This window comes from Dunckerocampus dactyliophorus, chromosome 7, assembly GCF_027744805.1.
Source record: "Dunckerocampus dactyliophorus isolate RoL2022-P2 chromosome 7, RoL_Ddac_1.1, whole genome shotgun sequence".
NCBI lineage: Eukaryota > Metazoa > Chordata > Actinopteri > Syngnathiformes > Syngnathidae > Dunckerocampus > Dunckerocampus dactyliophorus.
Window position 1 is genome coordinate 30,801,267 of NC_072825.1, and position 22,784 is coordinate 30,824,050.

Genomic DNA, 22,784 nt, shown 5'->3' on the forward strand with positions numbered 1-22,784 from the left:
TTGAGGTGGTCCAAAATAACACGGTGTGCCAGCACAAAACAAGCTTCACCATCAGTTCAAGTTTTTATCTGCAAACTCAAGAATGACTTGAACAAAAAGTGTGCGTAAAGGTTTTCAGGCCATGTTATATCTTCTGGGCAGTTGAATCAGAGCATTTGCTCATGGACCTGGATGAAACATGACACAGGAAGTTAACCAAGCGAGTCCAGTTGCTCTGATTCAACACTCAGTGGGTAAGTTTCATAATAATAGGAGGACCATCTCTTGTGTATCTCACCCCTCTGCCTGGGCCTATAGATGGAATTGGGCATTTAAACAGTGCCGTCATACTCTACCTGCTAGTCTTCAATGTGGGCAGAATTCCCCCATGCAACACAATGTGAGCTTTCACTCACAGCTTCGTGCTCTTCTCCAGTAGATATGTAGCTATCTCATCTGTGTGGTGGACAGACGGTGCATTAAAGGGATAGTTGTGATTTTTTGACTTGACATCCTCATCAGCAGTGTAGCGCATCAACATTGACTTACATCTTCTTCCGCGACAGAGCGCCACGGCCATCTTGTTTATGTGTGTGTTCCACAGCAGAAGAAGATGCCATCATCACATGCACAAGAATGGAGAGGCGACAGTGTAACGCTGAGCGATTTGTGAGGTTATTCAAGGAGGCATTTTTGTGATGCAAATGTATTAATCTTTTGAACGCATATTGTTTTGAGAAGCCAAACTCCGTACTTAAATGACCCGGCAACTAAGCAAACTACGTTCCTCGTTACAGAAATCTGAACAGAACTGGACACGCGGGATCGGGGGAGGGGGGGGTTGTAAGTCACTATTGATGCGCTACATTGCTGACGGGGATGTCATACAACTTAATGTCAAAAACTCCCAACAATCCCTTAAAGTACAAGTAGCAAGCAAACCGAATGGACGCAAGGTGTGTTTATGGACATCGGGTCATTATAATATTCTATTTGGGCAAAGACTCCACGACCCACCAGTTGAAAATCACAACCATGATTTAAATTTGTTTTTTTACCATGTGCCCCCCCGCAGACACATGTTACGTGCTGTCATTCGCCATCATCATGCTCAACACCAGCCTCCATAACCCCAACGTGAGGGACAAACCTGGAGTGGACCGCTTCATCTCCATGAACAGAGGCATCAATGACGGAGGGGACCTGCCCGAGGAGCTCCTGCGAGTACGCTAACCTCCACGTCTGCAGGCCTGCTGTCTGAGCAGGAACACTAACTCCGTCTTCTCCTTCAAGAACCTGTATGAGAGCATTAAAAACGAGCCCTTTAAGATCCCAGAGGATGACGGCAACGACCTCACGCACACCTTCTTCAACCCCGACAGAGAGGGCTGGCTGCTCAAACTGGGTGAGATGATGTAAACAAGGGCACATTTTACACTGCTCTCTTCTAAGCCTTTGTTCTGTGGTGAGCGCGCTTACCTGGTACTTTCTTTGCGTGACGGCATTGTGAAATGTCATGCATGGCGGGGGGGGGCTGGGAGGGGCCTGTGATGTGTGTCACTAATACAGTATATCATGTCCCCTTCCTTCCTCTCTCATCGCCCTCTAAAACTGCTGGTCCCTTTGTTTTTTTTCTGCTTCTTCTCCTGCGATTTCCACCTTCCAACTGCTGCTGCTTGTTTTCTCAGGAGGTATGTACCGTCTCACTTCTTGTTGCCTTCACACGTGTTGAAAAGCTCTTAGTTGTTTGTACAGTGGAAGTCGTTGACGTCACCGTAACCCAAACTAGCCATTGCGTGCACATTTATTTGTGACTGGTTGGCATTTGCATATTTGGCCATGATGCAAAATTTCATGTTTGTGTGTGGACAGGTAGAACTGAGCTTTTTGGTTTGTGTCTTAAGAAACATGCGGCATTATCTTGTGTTTGTTAAACCTTATGCAACAACAGAACAGGAAGTGATTTACTGTCGGCAGCGTTGGACGTGCGTGTACCTTATACCACGCACACAAGGGAAAAAAAAACATTTCTGTTGTTTGCTGGTGTAGGAGACAGGTTTAGGTTGCTGTCTGCATAGGTGTGGAGGGGGTGGTCACATGGTCATTGGTGGGTGTGTGCAGAAGTATTAAAATAAAAGTGCACTTTTTAAAAAATGTACCCATCATCCACAAACCTTATGAGACACGAACACGCATCTTTCTCTTTTCTGTGTGTTCTAAACATATAAAAAGAGGCAGCTAAGAATGCATGTAATGGGACGCACCTATTCCCTCTAGAAAGCCTTTTGAAAAAAATGCCCCATTTGCATAATGTGACCTGCATATTAACCAAGCTACAGCCACATTGTTATTATTATACCTATTAATTACTATACTATTATATAGGATATTATTATTGTTTTATTATGCTTATTGTTGCGCCCAATAACTACTTTACAGGCGTAGTGACACCTCGCCACACCACACCGGCTAGCGATGTGCATTAATTAATTTAATTGCAGCTTATCAATGGAGAATTAAATCAACTCCTTCCCTCCGCTAGATTGGGGTAGGACCTTGAGCAAGTCCTAGTATACACTGCAGCTCCCCATGCCAGCGATGTGGTGAAACCAGTGGCAGCTGGTTGGTGGATTGTAGTTGTTGTGCACTGCCTATTTTAGGCAATCCTGGACAGCAGTGCCTCCTTTGACAGGCTAATGAGTTCTCTTATAGAACCAACGGCTGGCAATACTTAGCAAAGTTAGTATGCTACAGCAGGGCAGTTGGCTATTGCCTCCATTGTATTGCTTAGGCTTTCCATGGATGCCGGTATTAAGCTAACCCAGCGAGTGCTACTCTTTGGTCCGCTACAGCAGACTGGCACTGTAATTCAGTGCAGGCAATTTGAGGAGCGTGAGGAAGCCCTAGCATGGGTCGGCAACTGTTGGCATCAAAAGAGCCATTTTGCCTCCTCTTCCAGGAAAGAAAAATGGTCTGGAGCCGCAAAACATGACACAGCTTGGAACATGTTAAACGTTCTTGTCGTTTAAAAATTTTACCTGTTAGAACAACAGAATTGAACCGACAGAAGTGCAGAGTGCACGTGTAGGCCTCCCGGTACTTTGAAAGCATTTAATCCCTGAACTATGTAGGCTTTTCCGTATTTGTGTAAAACTAAAAGAAAATGTTGCCACCTTTTAACATAAAAACGGCCATCAGAGTTCACATATTTACATATCAGTGCTGTCTGCTCAATACTTGACTCTTCACGGGCACTTGACGATAGTTTTCCGGTCCAGCAGCAGTGACGCTTAGTGACGTCGTCATCCAGCGCGGCGTGTCCAGGTCAAAACATGCGTTTACGTACGCACAAGGCCAGGGAGGGAGGAGGAGAGAGGAAAGGCTGGGAAGCTGTCATTTTTGTTGACCGTTTATTCTTTTTGTCACACATTTACACTCGCGTTTCTTATGTATTCTTTTGCATTAACACGTTTCCTGACACTGCCGCACGCTGTCTGCCACCACCTCACATGCAAAGTATCTGTGTGCTCTCCCGGTTTGGTCTCATCGTTATCAGCGTCTCTGTTAAGCACGTCATCGACCCTCTCAGTGGCAAAGGGTACAAGGAGGCCACATTACTTGCTAGTTGCTGCACCGGGTTGGACGGATTGTCGACATCAGCGGGGTCCACTGTACTTGTAAGGGCAAGGGCGTGTCAGCATTCTGGTGTCCCACGTCTCAGTGTTGTGGCTGTTGTTTCAGGAGGACGAGTGAAAACCTGGAAGAGGCGATGGTTCATCCTCACAGACAACTGTCTTTACTACTTTGAATACACAACAGTAAGTCTGCAGCACACTTGAGTTGGTGCTTTAAGCCGCATCGACTCTGTTTTAATCCTCCTTAACGTTCCTTACTGGCCTGCAATTTTACTGTGTACTTTGTGTTTTTTTTTTATTGTACACCGTTTTGTGGTTGCGCTGATGCGTTGTGACTCCACATTTTCAGGGTTACGTTAACTGCTTGTTGGAAAGGTTAATATAAGTCATAACAAAGTACTTTCTAACTTAATACGGTAGTTCAATAGCATGATGTAGCTTGCATTGCATCACACTCTTTTTATGGTCTGGCAGACCTCAGCTTGACTTTCAGTCAAACACAATGAATCAAAATAAGATTATTTTGACCTAAACCTGGAAGGAAATACTGATATCAGCCAACATGTAAGAATTTTTCTGACACAGCACAACCTCTGTGGAAAACAAAGACCAGGCTGGTACTGGTGGATGGTAGGTCTGTGTTCATCTCGTGCTCTTAATTTGATGTTGTTCCCGCGTATCACAAAGAGATTTACATCCAGTAGCTGTAACCCTTTTCTGCTCACCACATGTATGCTTGTAACATTGACCATGGATGCTGTCAATTTTGTAGTTGCAACTGTCTGCCTCTGTGTGTGTTTGTGGGCGCTGTTATCCAATGTGGGAAAAGCTAAACGTGTGCTTATGTAGCAACAATTGTGTGCGAAAGAGGCTATTGTTTGCCTCAGAGTGGAGGTGTAAAAGTGTTTACTGGTTTTTAAAGTCAGATCTTCAATCTTCAGGAGGGAGAGCTGCAGGCCTGTCACGATAATTGATTAATTGAAGGATATAAAAAAACCCAGTCTATCATTTTGCCGCCTCAATAAATTGGCATGTGCGTATACGTATGCCTGTTTGTTTTCGTTGTCTCTCTGTTCCACACAGGCTGGATGACACGAGGGTTCACTGTGCATGTGTCTGTGCGCATTGGTTCTATCGCGGAATGAACCAATAGTGAACTCTCCTCTCATTCAGTCTCTTTGTCCCCAGCGCAGACAAGAGTGCTAGCAGTTAGCAAGCAAACACCACTATGAATGTAGGCACAAAAGCGAATGCCACAGCTCCAGCGTGGAAGTGCAGCCGAGCCTTTGTCCCAACAGTCAGCGCTCATTGAGGCGTTTGATCGACAAAGTAAATATAAAACAAAACAGCAGAAAATGGTGCACGATCACAGACAGCGAGCTTGCTCGCTACGTTGCAAAAGAAGTGCAACCATTCAATATGGTTGAAAAGCCAACATTTCGGGAAATGTTAGAAATGTTTGACAGACAGTACGAATTGCCTGGGAGAACGTGTAAATGTACATATGAACGTGCCACAAAAGCAATTCCTGAACTGTATAACCCAGTGAAAGAAGACCACAGAATATGAACCTCGACATTAGTTCAACAGTACACTGTATAACTGTGTGTGTGTGTGTTTTATTAGTGTTTTTTTATATATATATATATATATTTTTTATTTTTTTTACAGAGACAGGGTCTATTTTGTATTGTTTTGGGTTGTTATTGTGATTTTTATTTAAGTGCAATTTTTGCCAAAAGAGACTGAGTCCATGTTATTTCCATTGAGGTTTTCTTTGTTTATTGTGTTGTTTATTTATTTAATTTATTTAAAATCTGTTGATATTCAATTTACAATGTTAAGTACTCTTGACAAGTTAAAGTTTATTGCTTATGAAAAAAATGTCTCAGAAAATGTCCAATAGTAACAATTATCGTGACAGGCCTGGAGAGCTGGTTTGGTGGCTTACACATCGCTTGACATACTCACAGAGGAGGCGACATCCTCATTCATGCGTGTGTGACTTCAGCAGCTAATGCCCTGTCAACCTGTGTGCTCCACTAAACAGGACAAGGAACCCCGAGGCATCATTCCCTTGGAGAACCTCAGCATCCGCGAGGTGGAAGACCCACGCAAACCGGTAAGCTCACATTCCACGCTGAGCGTCGTCGGCGCGTCATGTCGTGTCCTGTGCCAACGGTACATCTCCACACCCAACAACAGAACTGCTTTGAATTGTACATCCCCAACAACCGCGGTCAGCTGATCAAAGCGTGCAAGACGGAGGCCGACGGCCGGGTGGTGGAGGGGAACCACATGGTGTACCGTATCTCCGCCCCCACACCTGAGGAGAAGGATGAATGGATCCACAGTATCAAGTATGTCAACCGTAACATCCCTCCAGGATCAGTAGCGAAAGGCGAAAACCCATAAAAATATCTACGTTCACACACGGCCCGTCTCCCTTTAACCGCTTCCTCTGCAACCTAAGCTAACTAGGAACCTTGCCATTGCAGTCCTATTGTAACAGATGCTACCTTCATACACTGCTTTGACTTCTTTCTGCAAGCCTCACCTTCTTCACCAAGTCACAAAAGCACACAGAAAACCCAGAAATACGCACTGCACTTGAACACCTCATCAGCACAGCTTATTAAAGGGAAGAAAGGAGACAGAAATGAGTTGTGTATCATTCTGTGTACGTTCGACGAACAAATAAAAGCAAACACACACACATAATGGAAATGATTCAAGGATTCCCAGGCCGGAATCTGTCTGGAGTGTCCCAACGCTTAAAGAAACACTGTCCATTCCAATGCATGGGTGCTTTGTTTGGCCATACGATAACCGAGCAATCCCTCGCCACAGCTTGCAGCTTCACTCTATCACGGTTTTTCAAAAATATATTCGTTAATGATTCCTGCTGTTTTGTGGTTGAATACATCCATCCATTTTCTATGGCCCTTCTCCTCATTGGGGCCTATTATTACTCAAAAAGATGCATATTTAAGCAAATTGTTTTGGGGATTTTTTTGCCTAAATGAAGCAGTTTCAAAAATAAAAATGGCTAAAATGAAGTAAAATACAAATATAAGGCATTCAGGGGACGCATTCAAAGACGTAGTACTCTACACTAGACACTAAGTGTCAGTAATGTTAGTGTTTGGTGTGACACACAAGCACCAGACTTGATGGCCAGAACAACAGGCTTTTATTGCAGGTTTGAATGATCTCATGACTGGTGCAGTAACCCCTAACAAAGGCTACCGTTACAGCCGCAACCCACGTCAAGCTAAAACTTAACTCTAAACCCCCGACGTCACTTCCTGTGCGCTAGCACGGGAACACATGATCAGAGTGAGGGGGGAAAAAAGTGATCTTCCCATTCCATGTGGAAGTGATAAGTTTTTGGCTTCTTAAATTTAGAAGAAATAAATTCAAGGCTAACTGGTTAGCTCGCTAGCTTGCTAGCTAGCGGCCGCTTGGGGTCCTTGCAGTGTAAGAGTTGCAATGTGGTGTAAACAAAGAATAATAGGAGTGTAAACGTGACCATAGGGGTGCTATTTCATGACTACAAGGCTCTAATAATGTTAAAAAGCGTATTTAAAAAGTCATAAACAGGTTTTCTATGCTCTAACTATGAAAATATTCCATTTTGTCACCCTATTAAAATAATGGCCTAAGTCATATTTTCAAGTTTTTGGGAAAACAGACTCAGAAAAAGACAACCCCATCAGTAGTGGCCATTTTAGACCATTTTGACAGATTTTCTTTTTTAGGCACACAGAATATTGTGTTCTGTGGCTATATAAACAAAATTAATATTAGACTCCCGTCTTTCATCAGGAAAAAAAGTTTCTTTTTTTTGTTACATAGTAATCAGTGGTAAAACATAGGTACATTTCAGGAAAATATTAGTTCCCAACTAAAAAAAGATTTTTGTGAAAAGATACATTTCAAGCCCAACTTTCACTTTGACACAAACATTTACATAAACATCAACAACACAAAAAAGGGGTTGTTTTACATCAAAATTTATTTACAAATATTTCACATTTAGTTCCAAACTGTGTGCGCACGTGCACGCTTGCATGCATGCGTGTGTGTTCATGCGTTAAAATGTCCCTACAATGCGTAACCTTCTGCACGCTACACTCCTACATGCTCTTCCACTTCCTCCCGCTGCCGAGTGTGTTTTTATGTGCAAATAATCCATGCAGAGCTCTTATCAAATGTACTTCTGCCACCTTGTGGCCCTTTTTATAGCTTAAAACTGCTCTAAAAGTGACATCGATTAAGTGGCGGCCCCAACCCTCTGTACTTGCGAGTGCGTGTTGTCTACTTGAGTACAGCCTCAGTGCGGATTTGGGAGCACGCAGACACATCGTAGCGCTTTTCGTGTAGGAGGAACTTTGGCTGCGTGTGGCCTGCGCCAAGGCTACAGATACGCGTGAGCAGCACATGTGATTGAGGAGTGATTGCTGTATTCTCAGGATAGCAAATTGCTTTGGACTAAAAAGTGAAGGGTGGGGGTGACTGCCGTGTGTTGAACTTGTATGTATATGCAGCTGTCCAATGACAATCCTTTGCCACACCAGGTCGGCCGTGAGCGTGGACCCCTTCTACGAAATGCTGGCCGCCAGGAAGAAGCGTATATCTCTGAAGAAGAAAGAAGAGCAACCCTAAGATGTGCTTCCCACCATCCTTCCAGCCATCCGTCCTTCATTAACCCCCTCCGCCTCCCGACGTTTCCTCGCCCTCCCTTGGCCACCATCTTTGTTGGCATCACTTCCACACGTTAGAGTGGCCCGACGAGAACATAACACCGCAAAGGTGGCTTGGCATGAACAGTGAGATGAAGATGGAGGAAGCGGCAGCGCAGCATCCACCCTCACGTCCTCCTCAACACGTCTTGATCCACTCGAGAAGGCAGCTCATTCTTGCTTTTTTTTTAGCTTGTTGTACATAGACGTTAGTATATTTCTTCACGGCTCACATAGAAAAGATTTAATTTATTGTTTTTTTTCGTACCAGCTACTGTAGGAGTGCGTGTAGGCGAGCGGCGGCGTGGGACGCCTGTCGTGCTCGTGTACTGATTTTGAGAAGTGACCTAGAAGAAGATGGATTTTTAGCATTTGTTAATTATTTTTTTGCATCTGGTAAGCACAAGCATTGATGCCGCCTCCCCAGCGTCCGTTTTTTTTATTTATATATATTTTTTAGATTAGCTCCCAAATCGGCATTTTAAAAAAATTATCGTAGATGGTAGGAAAAAGTAATGCTCCAATAATTGTTTACCGCACTTTATCCTTTTTTATTTGAGCCTTGGGTGGGAACGATGCGGCCGTGATGAGCAGTATTCTTTAGCGCCCCCTGTCAGCAACAGTGTTTTAGACACGAAAGGAACGCCACCACCACCTGGTCGGTTTAAGCTACAGCAGCCTTACTGCTGCTGACATGCTGGATTTGGATAGAAATTGCATGAAGATGAATGATGCGAACATTTTGGACCTTTACAGACAACAAACTTTACTGAGTTGCCTTTATTTCTCCTTCATCTCTTCCAAAGCTTCGTCATGGTGGTGGTTCTTCGTTTGTTGGCCTTCTTGGAGATTCTTGAAGTGCAAAGGTGCCAAAAAGAAGAAAAAACAACACAATATTGTACGGAGCCCCGGAGTTGACATGGAGGGGAAAAATGGATGGGTTTTAAAAAAAGACGGACTTTAGTGAGAACTTGCGAAGCAGTTTACTTTAACAGCATTGTACTTCCGCTACTCCCGTGTTTCGAGCGGATGTTTGCGTTGAAACTTCAAATTAAGAGCAGCACATTGGCTGAGTTTCTGATATGACTGATTACTTATAGGACAGGCAGCGCACACAAGTGAAAGAATCCCACCTATGGCTAATCAGTGCATTTCCTTTCGAGTACCGGTACTCAACAGAGATGTGTTTCTAGCAACACGAGCTAGGACCGGATGTTAGCATTTTATTTTCGACAGATGAGCCGAATAGCTGTCACGGAACCGAAAACTTGTTCCGCTACAGTTACAGTATCACTTTATACCCCTACATTTGTGCAGGAAGGGATGCGGAAATGCTGAAGATGGACATTAAATTATGTATTTTCGCCCATTTTCTGTCGCAAAAGTTTTGTCCTTTCGACTTTTTTTAACCCATCAATTTTTTTCACCATGTTTATTCAGGGCCCCCGTAGTACTGTCGGTACAGCAAACAAAGGTTACAAAAAACTGAAGCTGGTGTGACTGAGCCACCTCTTTCAGAGAAGACAAAGTGTTTATTTTCTATTTATTTATTTACTGTCAGGTGACGACGGGTAGAAGATCATCTGTAAATGTAGCAAAAAGGTGAAAACCGTAACATATTGGTGCCAGTAAACTACTGTGTAACAATAAAAAACAAAAGCTGTTGATTTGAGTGTTTGTTCATGCACTTTAAACCACACAAAGAATGAAAAGAACAGCACACACATTGTATTTACATGGTCTGAACAACTACTCTGCCCCATTTTCTTCACATGGACGCTTGTACGTAACTTTAAATACCTTTACTTTTAGCGGTAGAACGGAACGGAAAATGAGCATTAAAACAAATGAAGACTCCATAGGAAAATAACAGGAAATCGCTCCGAGTTTAATCGTAGTGCGACTGGCGCCATCTCGTGGTAATCAGGAACAGGAGCTTCTGACTTGCAATTCTCTACCAATACGCTAAGGGGCACTGTTGCCCCGAGAGTGAACAACTACAGCCGGTTGACAAGCTGATGTAGTTTGCTGTTTGAAATGGTAATTAGATTTCCCTTACTTTTAACATATTGTACAAATAGAAATGAACGAGCTGAAATGTATTCAAAAGTAGGTAGAAAAAACCACGGCACTGTACAGTGGAACCTTGGTTAGTGTCAATTCGTCCCAGCCGTCCGACTCTAACCTCTTGAATGAACTCCAATGAAGACGTGATTCGTGTGATCTTCACTGAAGGTACAAGTAAGATTAAATGTTCATTTATCCCTGTCACTCATCATTTAGAATTCTTTTATGCATGTAAAACTACAGTATGTGTTTTTGTGTTCGCATTTATGAGAGTCAACCGCTGATGACATCATAGATGTAACTTCATGTTCACCGTTGCCATTTTGTTTAGCTAGCTAACAGGGAAGGGCGTTTGTGATATAAAAAAATACATTAAGAACACAGTTGGACTCACGCAGTGTATTAATAACACGACAAAAGGTGCCATATTATTTGTTAACTGCAAAATGCAAGCAAAATTGTGGCATACATTTTTTACGTTAAGCCAAAACACGCTAAAGCCTCCGTCCGCTGTGCTCCTTTTTTCATTGGCGGCATGACGTCATGCGAATCGACTGTTTCAGCGGGCTTCTTGGGTTTCGGCGCCTCTGCGCTGTCCACGCTGCTGGAGCTAACTTGGCTCATTTTTTCCTTGGCGTATGAAGCGATGTGAATAAGGCGACGCTTCGTGGTGACGTTTCAGCTGCAACTGGCCAAGTTTTCTTTTTTCAGAATGCTGCTGGAATACCGTAAGAATATTTATAATGCAGTTAGAATGCCGGTTTTCCACTTAGAATCCACCTCAAAAGTTTTTAGCATGCTCAAAACATTTTGGCCGCCCACAAGGGGTCTAATGTTTGGAATGCAATCAGAATTCACTTCAAATATCCAGGAATAAACCACAAAATTTCACTCAGACGACATTCTGGCTCATTCCACCTCTGGTATAACCGGGGAGGACACTAACTGAGGCTCCAATGAAAATGTGTTTCTATACAACACAGCTACAATTTCTTATCCTAAAAAAATGCACTTAACAGCATAAAACCTGTACAACATGTCAAAATAAACTCCACACGACTAAAAAGTATGTCAAGTCTAACATAATATGTCTGTACTTTCTTTGGTAATTTAGCTGTATTTATTCAATGGAAATCCATCAAAATGTTAACAAAACACCCCTACTCTAATGTTGTCCAATGAGAGCACTCCTACTTTAAACAAAGGCATTCTTTCTGATTTGGAGGCATCATCTTCCCTTGAAAAAGCCGTCAAGTCTTTGAGTGGCAGGGCTCCTGGGCGTGTCTGACCACGCCACCGTGCAGCTCCACTCCCGACTGGGACCAAGAGATGACATCGCCTGTGAGGTGGCTACCGCACGAAGCCAGGCCGTGGATGTCGGCGCCACTCAGCACGTGAGACCACATCTGCACGTCCGCCATGTCTCCCACGAAGGACTGGGTGGCGTCAAAACGACCTCCCAGGGTGTCCTGGCAGCACATGCGGTCCACATGAATGCAAAGCACCCGTACGTACAGCACTGTATGTTTCATGTTGTCTAACGGGTCTCTACCTGTTCCTGTCCCAAGATGAACACCCCTCCTGATTTGATGGGATGCCAAGGTGCCAGGTTGATCCCGGACCCCCGCTGGACCCCGTCCTGGTAGGCCTCCCAGTGTCCATCCCGCGTGGACCAGGTCACGCACACGTGGTGCCACTTGGCGTCGCTGAGGGACAGCGGCAGAGGCACCGCCTAAAAAGTCAAGAAGGTCAAAGGTGACATTTGTTAAGCTATTCCTAGATTTCAGCATGTCAAAAGTTATGGGACACCTATGCAGGAAGTGAAAAATGAAGGCAAATCACACAGTATAATAGTGTTTGATGGGGTTCTTCCACACCAAACTCACCCAAACACAACTCTACGACGTTTTCACACAAAGCTGGAAACATTGGAAATCCATCTACTTTATTTATTTATTATGAAATGTCTACTATTATTTATTTATTTTTTTATACTATTTTCTGTATCTATTAATCCATCGTTTATGACGATTAATTGGTTCCAGACCCGACCGTGATAAGTCAATTTCCGCCAAGTAGGATTCCTTATTTATAAATGCAATAATTTCATAGTTAGAGCATAAAAAACAGTATTCCACCTTCTAAACACACTTTTTAAACATTATTAGAGCACTCTAGAATAACACCCCAAGAGTCACCTTTACACGCCAACAACCCAATATGATAAACATAAGAAGGGAAAATAAGACATTAATGACCTTTTAAATATGGTTTTTAACATTGTTAGAGCCCTCTGGATGTGAAGTAATACCCCTATAGTCACCTTTACACGCCTACAATCAATATAGTAGACGCGATAAGAGAAAATAAGACATTACTGACCTTCTAAATACAGTTTTTAACATTATTAGAGCCCTCCAGATGTGAAGTGACACCCCTATAGTCACCTTTACACGACTACTACCCAATATAATAAACATAAGAGAAAATAAGACATTAATTACCTTCTAAATGCAGTTTTAACATTATTAGAGCCCTCTAGATATGAAATAACATCCTTATAGTCACCTTTACACTCCTATTACCCAATATAGTAGATATAACAAGAGAAAATAAGACATTAATGACCTTCTAAATACGGTTTTTAACATTATAAGAGCCCCCCAGATGTGAAGTGACACCCCTATAGTCACCTTTACACGACTACTACCCAATATAATAAACATAATAAGAGAAAATAAGACATTAATTACCTTCTAAATGCAGTTTTAACATTATTAGAGCCCTCTAGATGTGAAATAACACCCCTATAGTCATCTTTACACTCCTATTAACCAATGTAGTAGACATAATAAGAGAAAATAAGACATTTAACATCGTGTGTGTGCAATAAATGTGTTAACAGGAAGCAACATCGGGGATTCAGAGTAGAGTTTTCACTAGATGATGGTCCCAACAGTAGCCCGTGTTATTATGAATCTGGTTAGAATTGAGTGAGCGAGATCATTCAAACCTGCAATAAAAGCCAGCGATCAAGTCTGGTGGGAAAAAAAACCAACACATTTGCTTAAATATGTAAATATATTTTTTTACTAATCAACCACAAAATAACCAATATATTTGTGTATTTTTTGTATTTACTGTACTGTGTTCTATATATGCTATTAATCGACCATACAGTATATGTTATTCATTAATGATAATGATCAATTTAATTTGAAATAATGATTGATTTTAAGACCATTTTATGTATTTCTATTTATGATACGTACTGTATATACTGTATGATACTTATTTATGATGATGATTCATTTATGATACGTACTGTATATACTGTATGATACTTATTTATGATGATGATTCATTAATCATCACTAACATAATTAATAAATTATGATTAGTTAATATTTATGTTTCCTATTATTATTAAACATGTACATAATATTGAAGAGTAATAATCATATTTAATATTAATCAATAATATAATAAATAATTTATTTGTTGACTGTTGGTTTTATTGATGTATTTAATGTATTATATGTATATATATATATATTGCATATTTATTAATTATTAATCATTTATTTTATTTTATTATTTATTATTATTATTTATATGTTATTTATTAATCAGCCACCTAATTACAAGTAATAATAAAATGGTAATAATTGGCAATTATTGATGAATTGTGTGACCCAATTCTTAAAGGTGTGCGTTATATATTTATTTGTCCGTGTAGGTTCCACCCCCCAGTGGTTGTCATGACGCACCTTGTCATCAATCAGCAGCTCTACGGGGTTCCCCCCCCACTCGATCAGCACCAATTCGTTGGGCTGTCCTGGCGCCGAGTAGGAAAAGGGCGTCCCCATGGCGTGCCCGACGCCGGCCTTGATCCAGAGACACAGCGTCAGAGCGAAGATCTCCTGCAGGAGCGTGCTCTTCATGCGTCCGTACATGTGGTTGGTCCTCATGGGGAAGCTGATCTGGAAGGCCTCCGCACTCTTGGAACCTGTTGGTAAAAACACACTGGACCTTATCCACCCGTTCATCCATGCGTCCATCAGTCTTTCCATGCGTCCATCCATACATGTGTCCACGCATCCATCCATCCATCCATCCATTCATCCATCCATGCGTTTATGTCCATCCATGCGTCCATCAAGTAGAGTGTTGTGTACCTGCCAGGTGAAGCTGGTGGAGCATGGTGTCCAGGTTGTTGTGGTGGTATCCTCCATGTGATGCTTCCCTGTATCCTGTGTGCGACATGTAAGCGTGACCGTCTGCTTCGTTGCCGTCGTGACCATCATCAGCGTCCTCATTGTCTCCATCATGGCGGCCGTCGCTGTGCTGGTCAAAGTGTTGTCCGGTGCGGTTGATTCCCACCGCCCGGTCGTCGTCGTCCGTACGGTCGTCAATGTGCCCGCGATGGTCGTCAGCATGGTGGCGGTTGTTCTGGTCCCCCCGGTCGCTGTGGCCGCTGAGGGCGGCGGTGCGCTGGTGCAGCTGCTCCTCCAGAGCGTGGATCTTCCTCTGCAGGAGCTGCCTCAGAGAGCTGGAGGAGGTGAGCGACGAGTTCCTCTTCTGCTGAGTCAAAACAACGTTGGCATGTTAGCACACTGTGTGGTTAGCATTAACTACCGACAGCAAGGGAATTCATGTTTGGCCTCTATGAACATCAGCTCCCCAGTTGTCAAGCAGCACTCGTGCAGCCCTAGACAGTGGCGCTACCTTTTTCATGTTGAAGCTTACTTTGCACTGACAGAAAATATACCTTCATATTATACGAAAACATCATTTTACAAGATGAAAGTGCAAATATTATGACAAAAACATCATAATTTGACAAGAATAACCTTTTGATATTTCATTCAAGGTCATGTTTACACACTCACTGTGGGAAAAGTCATCATTTTACAAGAATAAAGTTTGAATATTATGTAAAAGGGCATCATTTGACATGAATACTATGTGGGGAAAGAAGTCATCATTTTATGAGAATAAAGCTGGGATATTATCTAAAAATCTATGACTTTACAAGAATAATGGGGCCATTTTATGAGAAAATCAGCCGTAAAGTCATAATTTTACAAAAATGCAGTTGAAATATGACAAAAAAGTCAGAATTTTCCAAAATCATATTACCAAAAAAAGTCATCATTTCACAAGAAAAAAAGTTATATTTTTATTTTAAAAACCGTCCTATTTTTACAAGCATGAAGTTGTGGAAATATAATGAAACAAACCTCACATTTCAATATGATTATAAAAATATGATTATTGGATGTTTTATCATCACACAGTATTTAATAACATCATTCAAGACTAAAGCTGCACTCCATTAAAACTATATTATTTTGAAAATTATGTTAAAAAGGCATCATTTTACAGCAATTAAGCTATAATATTATGTGGAAAAAAAGTCAGAGAATAAAGAGAATAAAGTGGAAATATTAATATGAGAGAATCAGAAGGAAAGTCATGAGAATAAAGCCTTGATATTATGTACAAAAGTTATCATTTTACAGGCATGATCTTGCAATTTTATGAGAAAACCATTAATTGTCTAAAAATAAAGTTAACTTTACAAGAAAAGAAGCATAACTTACTTTAAATATTACAAGAAAAAGTCAGAATTTTCCAATATAAAGTTGTAATATTACCAAAAAAAAGTAATCATTTGACATGAAAAAGTTTGAATATTTTTAGTAAAAAGTCCAAATATTTTTCCAAGCATAAAGTTGTGGGGAAATAGACTGATAGCATGAAAACATAACATTTCAATATTTGCGCTAAAAGATTATTATTATTGAATGTTTTATCATCACACAACATGTTAACTCAATCAATCCCAGCCATTTTTCAAAAGGCAGCCTCTTCAGTAGCGGCCATGTTAGACCATTGTGACTGATCTTTCAAGGCACACAGAATATTGTGTTCTATGGTTAATAGACATGGAACCTACCAACACAAAGATTTGTCTTTCATCATTTTCCGTTCTTTAGTAATCAGCAGTAAAACATAGGTACGTTTCAGGAAAATATCAGTTCCCAACTAAAAGATACATGTGAAAAGATACATTTCAAGTATTACTTTCACCTTGACACAGATTTTTTGCTTTTGTGACAGCTCAACTATCTAAACTCGTGCGCGCTACACTCCTCCACGCTCTCTCACTTCCTCCTTCCTGTCATATGTGATTCTTCCAGTCACATGATCTCTGCCGGGCCCTTATCAAATGCACTTCGGCCACCTTGTGGCTGTTTTTATGGCTTAAAACTGCTCTAAAAGTGCCATCGGTCCATTAGTGTGAAGTTGCATCATCACCTCTTTCTTGTCACGGTGCTGCTTAAAAAAAGATTGATTGTAAAGTAATATAAATGAATGTATTAATTTTCATGAAAAGAATAATGAGTTTGTGTTGACTGTGCCAAGCGGCCCAGGGCGACCGTGATTGACGGCCAGTCACTGTTGGTTGATTGTCTTCCTGTGTGTGCGCCTGCCAGGTAATCCAGGCTTTGTCCTCATGACCTCTCAGTCAAGGCAGATCAGCATAATTACTACTGATCTTAGACCCGCGCACACCCTCCCTCCATCACTTGACAGACATCTGTGATCACGCCCCAAGCCAGACACTAAACTCACCTGCAGGTTGTCCAGCCTCTCCTTGAGTGCCTGCAGCATCCTCTCCATCTGCTCTGGCGAGGACGGCCCGTCCCCTGAGCTCTCATGTTTGACGTCCTTCTCCTGGTGGTGAGCTCCATCCGAGGGCGAGTGCAGCGAGTCAGTTATGAGGTTACCATAGTGGTGGTTGATGTCGGGGTAGGCGTGATCCGAGGAGTGTTCGTCATGAGTTGCCCCCCCGAAGCCCTCGCACAAGGCCAGCTTGGCTGTCAGCTCCCTGATGGTCTCCCTCTGGTCCAGGATGGTCTCCTTCTGGCGGACAAGGCTCTCCCTGAGGTGGAGGATGCTGGCTTTGGCCTCCTCGCTCGCTCCCCACCATCCCACGGGGGGCGGGCTTTGATGGGTTCCCCCGCCTACACCCACGTCCGCCGCGGGGAAGCAGGAGGGGTTCACGTCCGCCGGAATAGGGGTGCACACGAAGCGTGGGTGTGCGCTGGAGAAGTCATGAAAGTCTGAACCTGGAGCGCAGGAGGAACGCCACAGGAGCAGGGAGAGGAGCAGCAGGAGGGAGGATGACAGCGGCGACTTCATCATCTTCATCCTCACTTTAGCCTCAAACATTCCAGCAAGGATGCATCGGGAAGGTGAAGAAGCAACATCTTAGGATTCAATCCTGGGTCCCTCACTCAACAATGGGAGTCGCTAAGAAAGCCAAAGAAAAAGTCAAAACACATGCGAGTTAGTCATTTGCATTTTTAACCTTTATGTCATTAAAAGTGATTTATCTCATAAATTTGAGAATGTTAACATTTTTACCTGTCACACAAGCGTAAAAAGAAGTTAACCACTGTCAAACATAAACACAACTTGACTTTCATAACAAATCCACACGTGCAGATTAATATTATAATATTAGAATTAATAATACTATATTATTCACTTTTATGTCATTAACTCATTCGATACCAAAGACGTATTTATGTCTTTTGTTTTGTTTTTTTCCACGAGATGCAAAAAGAGGTGTCACGTTTAGAGCAGTTTTAAGCCATAAAAACGGCCACGAGGTGGCAGAAGTGCATTTGATAAGAGCTCGGCAGGAATCATTCGCATGTATTAACACACTCGACAGCAAGGAGGAAGTGAGAGAGCGTGGAGGAGTGTAGCGTGCAGAGGGTTACGCATTGTAGGGACATTTTAACACACGCACGCATGCACACACACAGTTTAGTTCCAAATGTGAAAATTGTATAATTGTAAATAGTGTGTGGTGTTATATTTGTAAATAAATTGTCATGGTATCGATACCAAGGGTGGTATGAGTATGGGATTGATACTAGCAGGATGTTTATCCTATCCTGCGCTGATGCATGTGTCTACCCGTATATGTGGCCATAAACAAATATGAAATATTAAACACGGCACTTTCAAGTGGCGCACACATGATACTTCACTGACCACCTGTTGATTTCAGTGACCTACTGTATGGATGTGTGTGCGCGTGTGTGGGTGTGCGTGTGTGTGTGTGTGTGTGCGCATGCAACAGCATGCATTTTTAATCTAGTCCAAAATGTCTAACGGCAGAAATGCATTTCATGTTTCGGTCAGTCAATCTTTTCAGTCTCAGACGGACTTTGTAGTGAAGATGGTTTGTGCTTGGCTTGCACTTGTGATCTGGCGGGCTTAAGAGCGGAGACAGATGGTCCAAGTGGAGAAGCGTGTCAACACCGAGCTCACCTCCTGAGCCCCCAGTTTATCACAGCCTGGCGCTACCCCAATTAACCTAATTGCCATCACTAACTTGGTGCTAACATGTAAGGTCTCTCGTGTGTGTGTGGTAATCCATCACTGCGAGCTCGTGGCGCCATATGGCCCAGGTGGATATTTAAGCAGCGCTCTGAAACCCTGACAAGTGTGGTTAGACTTGTTATTAAAAGCTCCTCCAAAGTGTAAACACACATTAAGGATTAATGTCAACATCATTTTTTTTCTTTATACTAGTTTTATAGTAATACATCATTTTATAGTAATAGTTTTAACAGCTTTAGTCTTGCATGACTTTGTTATCAAATGCTGTGTGATGATAAAACAACCAATAATAACCATCTCTTAGCACAAATATTGAAATCTAATGTTTCTTTCCCACAACCCTATGCTTGTAAAAGTATTAGGACTTTTTTTTCTATGTCAAATGATTACTTTTTTTGGTAATATTAAGACTTTATTTATACTTGGAAAGTTCAGGCTTATACTTCCACTGTATTCTGGTGAAATGGCGACCTTTTTCTTGTAATTTTTCCACTTTATTCTCATAAAATGATTACTTTTTTCCACATAATATTATGGATTCATTTATGTAAAAGTATGCCTTTTTAACATAATATTCACACTTTATTTTTGTGAAACTTAAACTGTTTTTCTTGTAATTTTTCCACTTTATTCTCATAAAATGATTACTTTTTTCCACATAATATTATGGATTCATTTATGTAAAAGTATGCCTTTTTAACATAATATTCACACTTTATTTTTGTGAAACCTAAACTGTTTTTCTTGTAATTTTTCCACTTTATTCTCCTAAAATGATTACTTTTTTCCACATAATATTATGGCTCATTTTTGTGAAACTCAAACTGTTTTTCTCAGAATTTTTCCACTTTATTCTCGTAAAATGATGACTTTTTTCCACATAATATTAGGGATAATTTATGTTAACGTGTGCCTTTTTAACATAATATTCACACTTTATTTTTGTGAAACTCCAACTGTTTTTCTCGTAATTTTTCCACTTTATTCTCGTAAAATGATGATTTTGTTTTACACGTAATGTTACGGCTCAGGTGATGTAAAATGATGCCTTTTGAACATAACTTTATTCTTGTCACATGACGACCGTTTTTCTCATAATTTCCACTTTATTGTCATAAAATGATGGCTTGATGTAAAATTATCAATTTTTAAGATAATATTAAGGCTTTATTCTTGGCAAATGATTGTTTTTCTTGTAACATTACTTTTAAAATGATGACCTTTGTTGTCATAATATTTCCTCTTAATTCTAGTGAAATGATGATGCTTTTCTCTTAATATTACATCTTTATTCCTGCAAAACTACAACTTTTTAAAAATGAAATATCCCAAATTTAGTCTCGCAAAATGATGATTTTTTTCTTGGAATATTTTGACTTTATTCTTGTAAAATGTTTCATGTAAAAATAATCAGAGGTGTTCTTACCTGTTGTTGCGTTGTTGTGTGTCCACACAGTTCAAGTTGTAGTGAGTGTGTCACACACTAATCAGATTGAGAGAGATTTACTCCGAGGGAGATTCTTTCAATCCCTTCCCCAACGTCTCGCCCGCCTCCTCCTCCCACTTGTTGGTGCTTTCTGGGAAGACCACACCTCCTACAGGCTGCACCTCCAACCTGACGCTGCGGCCTTGGCAACGGCGTGGCTCGCACACATCCTGACACGCGAGCGACTGACCCGATTGGCTCCTGGTCCACGAGCGAGGTCGCCACAGGACACATGGCCTCTTTAAAAGGTCGAGGAAGATCACGCGCGTGCTTCACACACCCAAATAGACAGACAGTAAATAGTAAGACAGACACAGATTGCAGGAAGACACAAAAAGGTGGATAATTATATTTATCACTGTGGCATATATGGAACCGTCCACACCAACTAGAATCATAACAGTCCAATGGAAGTAGCCTGCCTGTTTTGCTTGTGAAATTATGACCGTTTTTCTCATAACATTAGGACTTTCACACAGTAACAAAATGTCTGTATTGTATATGGAGAACGTAAGGACATCCAACTTACTTTTGGTTGAGCTTCTTGTCGCAGTTACTGTTGCTATTTGTCGCCCCCTCTGGAGAAAACTTGTAACTACAACATAAGACGCGGAAGTCCTCAACTGCGGGTAGTCATTTTGCCGATAAAGCATGTGAATATGTATTTTAACGGGGGAAAAGCGATTGAGCAGTATTCAATACAGGTGTCTTCCAATTGTCACTCATCATTCTCTAAGTTTTGCACATTCACGCAGTTTAGTTCAAGCTCAACAGGTGGCTTTTAATCACAATTTAACCGTGACCTCTATTGGCTAAATTAGCCTGACGTAGATAGCCGAGTTAGCATTGGGCGAAGTTGATGGAGCAGTGGTTTTATTCAAACCAAAACTGTCTAATAGGTGCTGGACCTACGTTCTTCAGACGGGAAACACCAATAATCTGGTGTTATCATGTTCCTGATGTGTTGTACATGAGCGAAGCCTGCGGGAAACGTGAGTCATTTGTATGCTAATAGCTACAAAAGTGTGGATTTGCCAAGGCTAACAAGTTGAAGTTAATTGTAGTGATGTGTCGGTTGCGAACGAATCGGCTTTAAGAGCTGATTCCTTGACGACAGGAGCCGGTTACTTTTTTCCTCGTCAGTTTTCTGTTAGAGGCGATTGTCATTGGTCAAGATGTGTGGCGGCGTCGTAGTGTCCACACTGAGCACACTGGTTCTCTTAGAGCCGATTCGTTTGTGAGAAATTTGCATGAAGAGAGTTGACCTATTTTTACCAAATTTGTCTATTGAGATGGGTCTTTATGTTTATAACATTATAATATTTTATTTTAGCTGTTCATGGAGGTTTTTAAATTGAGACAACAAAAAATCTGTGGAGCCGCTTGGGAGACAGAAGCCGAGCCAAAAGAACTGGCTCTGTAGAAAGAGCCGAAATTTCCATCACTGGTTCATTGGTGGAGATCTGCTGCCCCCTGGTGGCCAACATGGGTTAGCGGAGTTTTATGATTCTATAGGTAGAATAGAATTTTGGGATTAATTTTACCTTTTCTGTACACAATAGGGACACTATTCATTAGTGTGTAATTATTTTCCACTATTATAATATGTTGCTATGATTAATGTGTATGGATAATTCATTTTCTTTTAAATTAAGGACAATATTGAATTACAGAATGCCTAATGTTATTTTGGACAGTTGACCAAATTGTTATGATCAATGTGTGGGGGAAATCCTTAGGGTCACAGGTGAGCTGGAGTCTATCCCAGACGAGAGGTGGGGTACAGCCTGGACTAAACACAAACAATCATTCGCGCTCACATTCACAGTCGCCCGTGCCACCCACAAATGTTCCAACTGCAATTCAGACCTGGGGCTCCTGACTGTGAGGCAGACACGCGAAACACGACCCCACCGTGCTGCCGTCTGTGGGAAATTAACTACTTTTATGTGAAATTTTACTTGCCATTCAGTTCAGTCACATGAATGGCTGTGTAACAAATCATAGATTCATGTTAGGTCTTCTTCAGCCCCCCACGAGTTGACACTGAATCAACAGCGCCTCTGCTGGTCGCTGCCAAGTATTGCACTCCATCCATTGCTTCAAGATGATCAATTGGTGGGGCGGGGCCGCTAGCATATACACAGAGTGCAGAAGATTGTAATATATTGTCATATTTTTTGTCATTGTGCTTTTCTTGAAAGCAATGATAAAATCTCATCTCGTGTCATTTCTGCAGAACCAATCTCTTGCATTGTCTCGTCTCGTCTCGTCTTGTGAGTCTTGTGACACCCTTAACGAACAGGCAACCCTTGTTTATGGGTGTTAATTGTTTCCAGACTGATAAGTGAAGTAGAATTAATTATTTATTCAAATACATAGCATAGAAAACCTGATTACGACCTTATAAATACAGTTTTTAGTATTATTTGAGCCCTCTAGACA

At 41.6% G+C, this 22,784-nt stretch overlaps 2 protein-coding genes across 3 annotated transcripts in view; one reads left to right on the top strand and one right to left on the bottom strand.

Moving 5' to 3' along the window:
• cyth2 (cytohesin 2) overlaps positions 1-10,024 on the top strand; it is a 22,477-nt gene extending 12,453 nt beyond the window's left edge. The window contains exons 7-12 of the mRNA XM_054782508.1: positions 1,055-1,203; positions 1,273-1,384; positions 3,721-3,797; positions 5,665-5,736; positions 5,820-5,974; positions 8,195-10,024. Of these exons, the coding sequence (XP_054638483.1) occupies positions 1,055-1,203; positions 1,273-1,384; positions 3,721-3,797; positions 5,665-5,736; positions 5,820-5,974; positions 8,195-8,282 (653 nt within the window). The 3' untranslated portion in view covers positions 8,283-10,024. The remainder of the gene's footprint in view (positions 1-1,054; positions 1,204-1,272; positions 1,385-3,720; positions 3,798-5,664; positions 5,737-5,819; positions 5,975-8,194) is intronic.
• On the bottom strand, positions 9,858-21,419 carry si:dkey-283b15.2 (neuronal pentraxin-2). Of its 2 annotated transcripts, none has more exons than XM_054782505.1 (8): positions 21,252-21,419; positions 20,869-20,934; positions 20,280-20,609; positions 17,069-17,749; positions 14,605-15,010; positions 14,197-14,435; positions 11,979-12,158; positions 9,858-11,895 (listed from the first exon to the last, which is right to left on the bottom strand). In XM_054782505.1, the coding sequence occupies exons 4-8, from the start codon at positions 17,666-17,668 to the stop codon at positions 11,677-11,679; spliced, it is 1,644 nt and encodes a 547-aa protein (XP_054638480.1). In that variant the 5' UTR covers positions 17,669-17,749; positions 20,280-20,609; positions 20,869-20,934; positions 21,252-21,419; the 3' UTR covers positions 9,858-11,676. The 2 variants fall into 2 exon arrangements, with proteins under 2 accessions (XP_054638480.1, XP_054638481.1); XM_054782506.1 differs by having other exon boundaries at positions 9,860-11,895; positions 14,605-15,007; positions 21,252-21,410.
• Between the last annotated feature and the right edge of the window lie 1,365 nt (positions 21,420-22,784).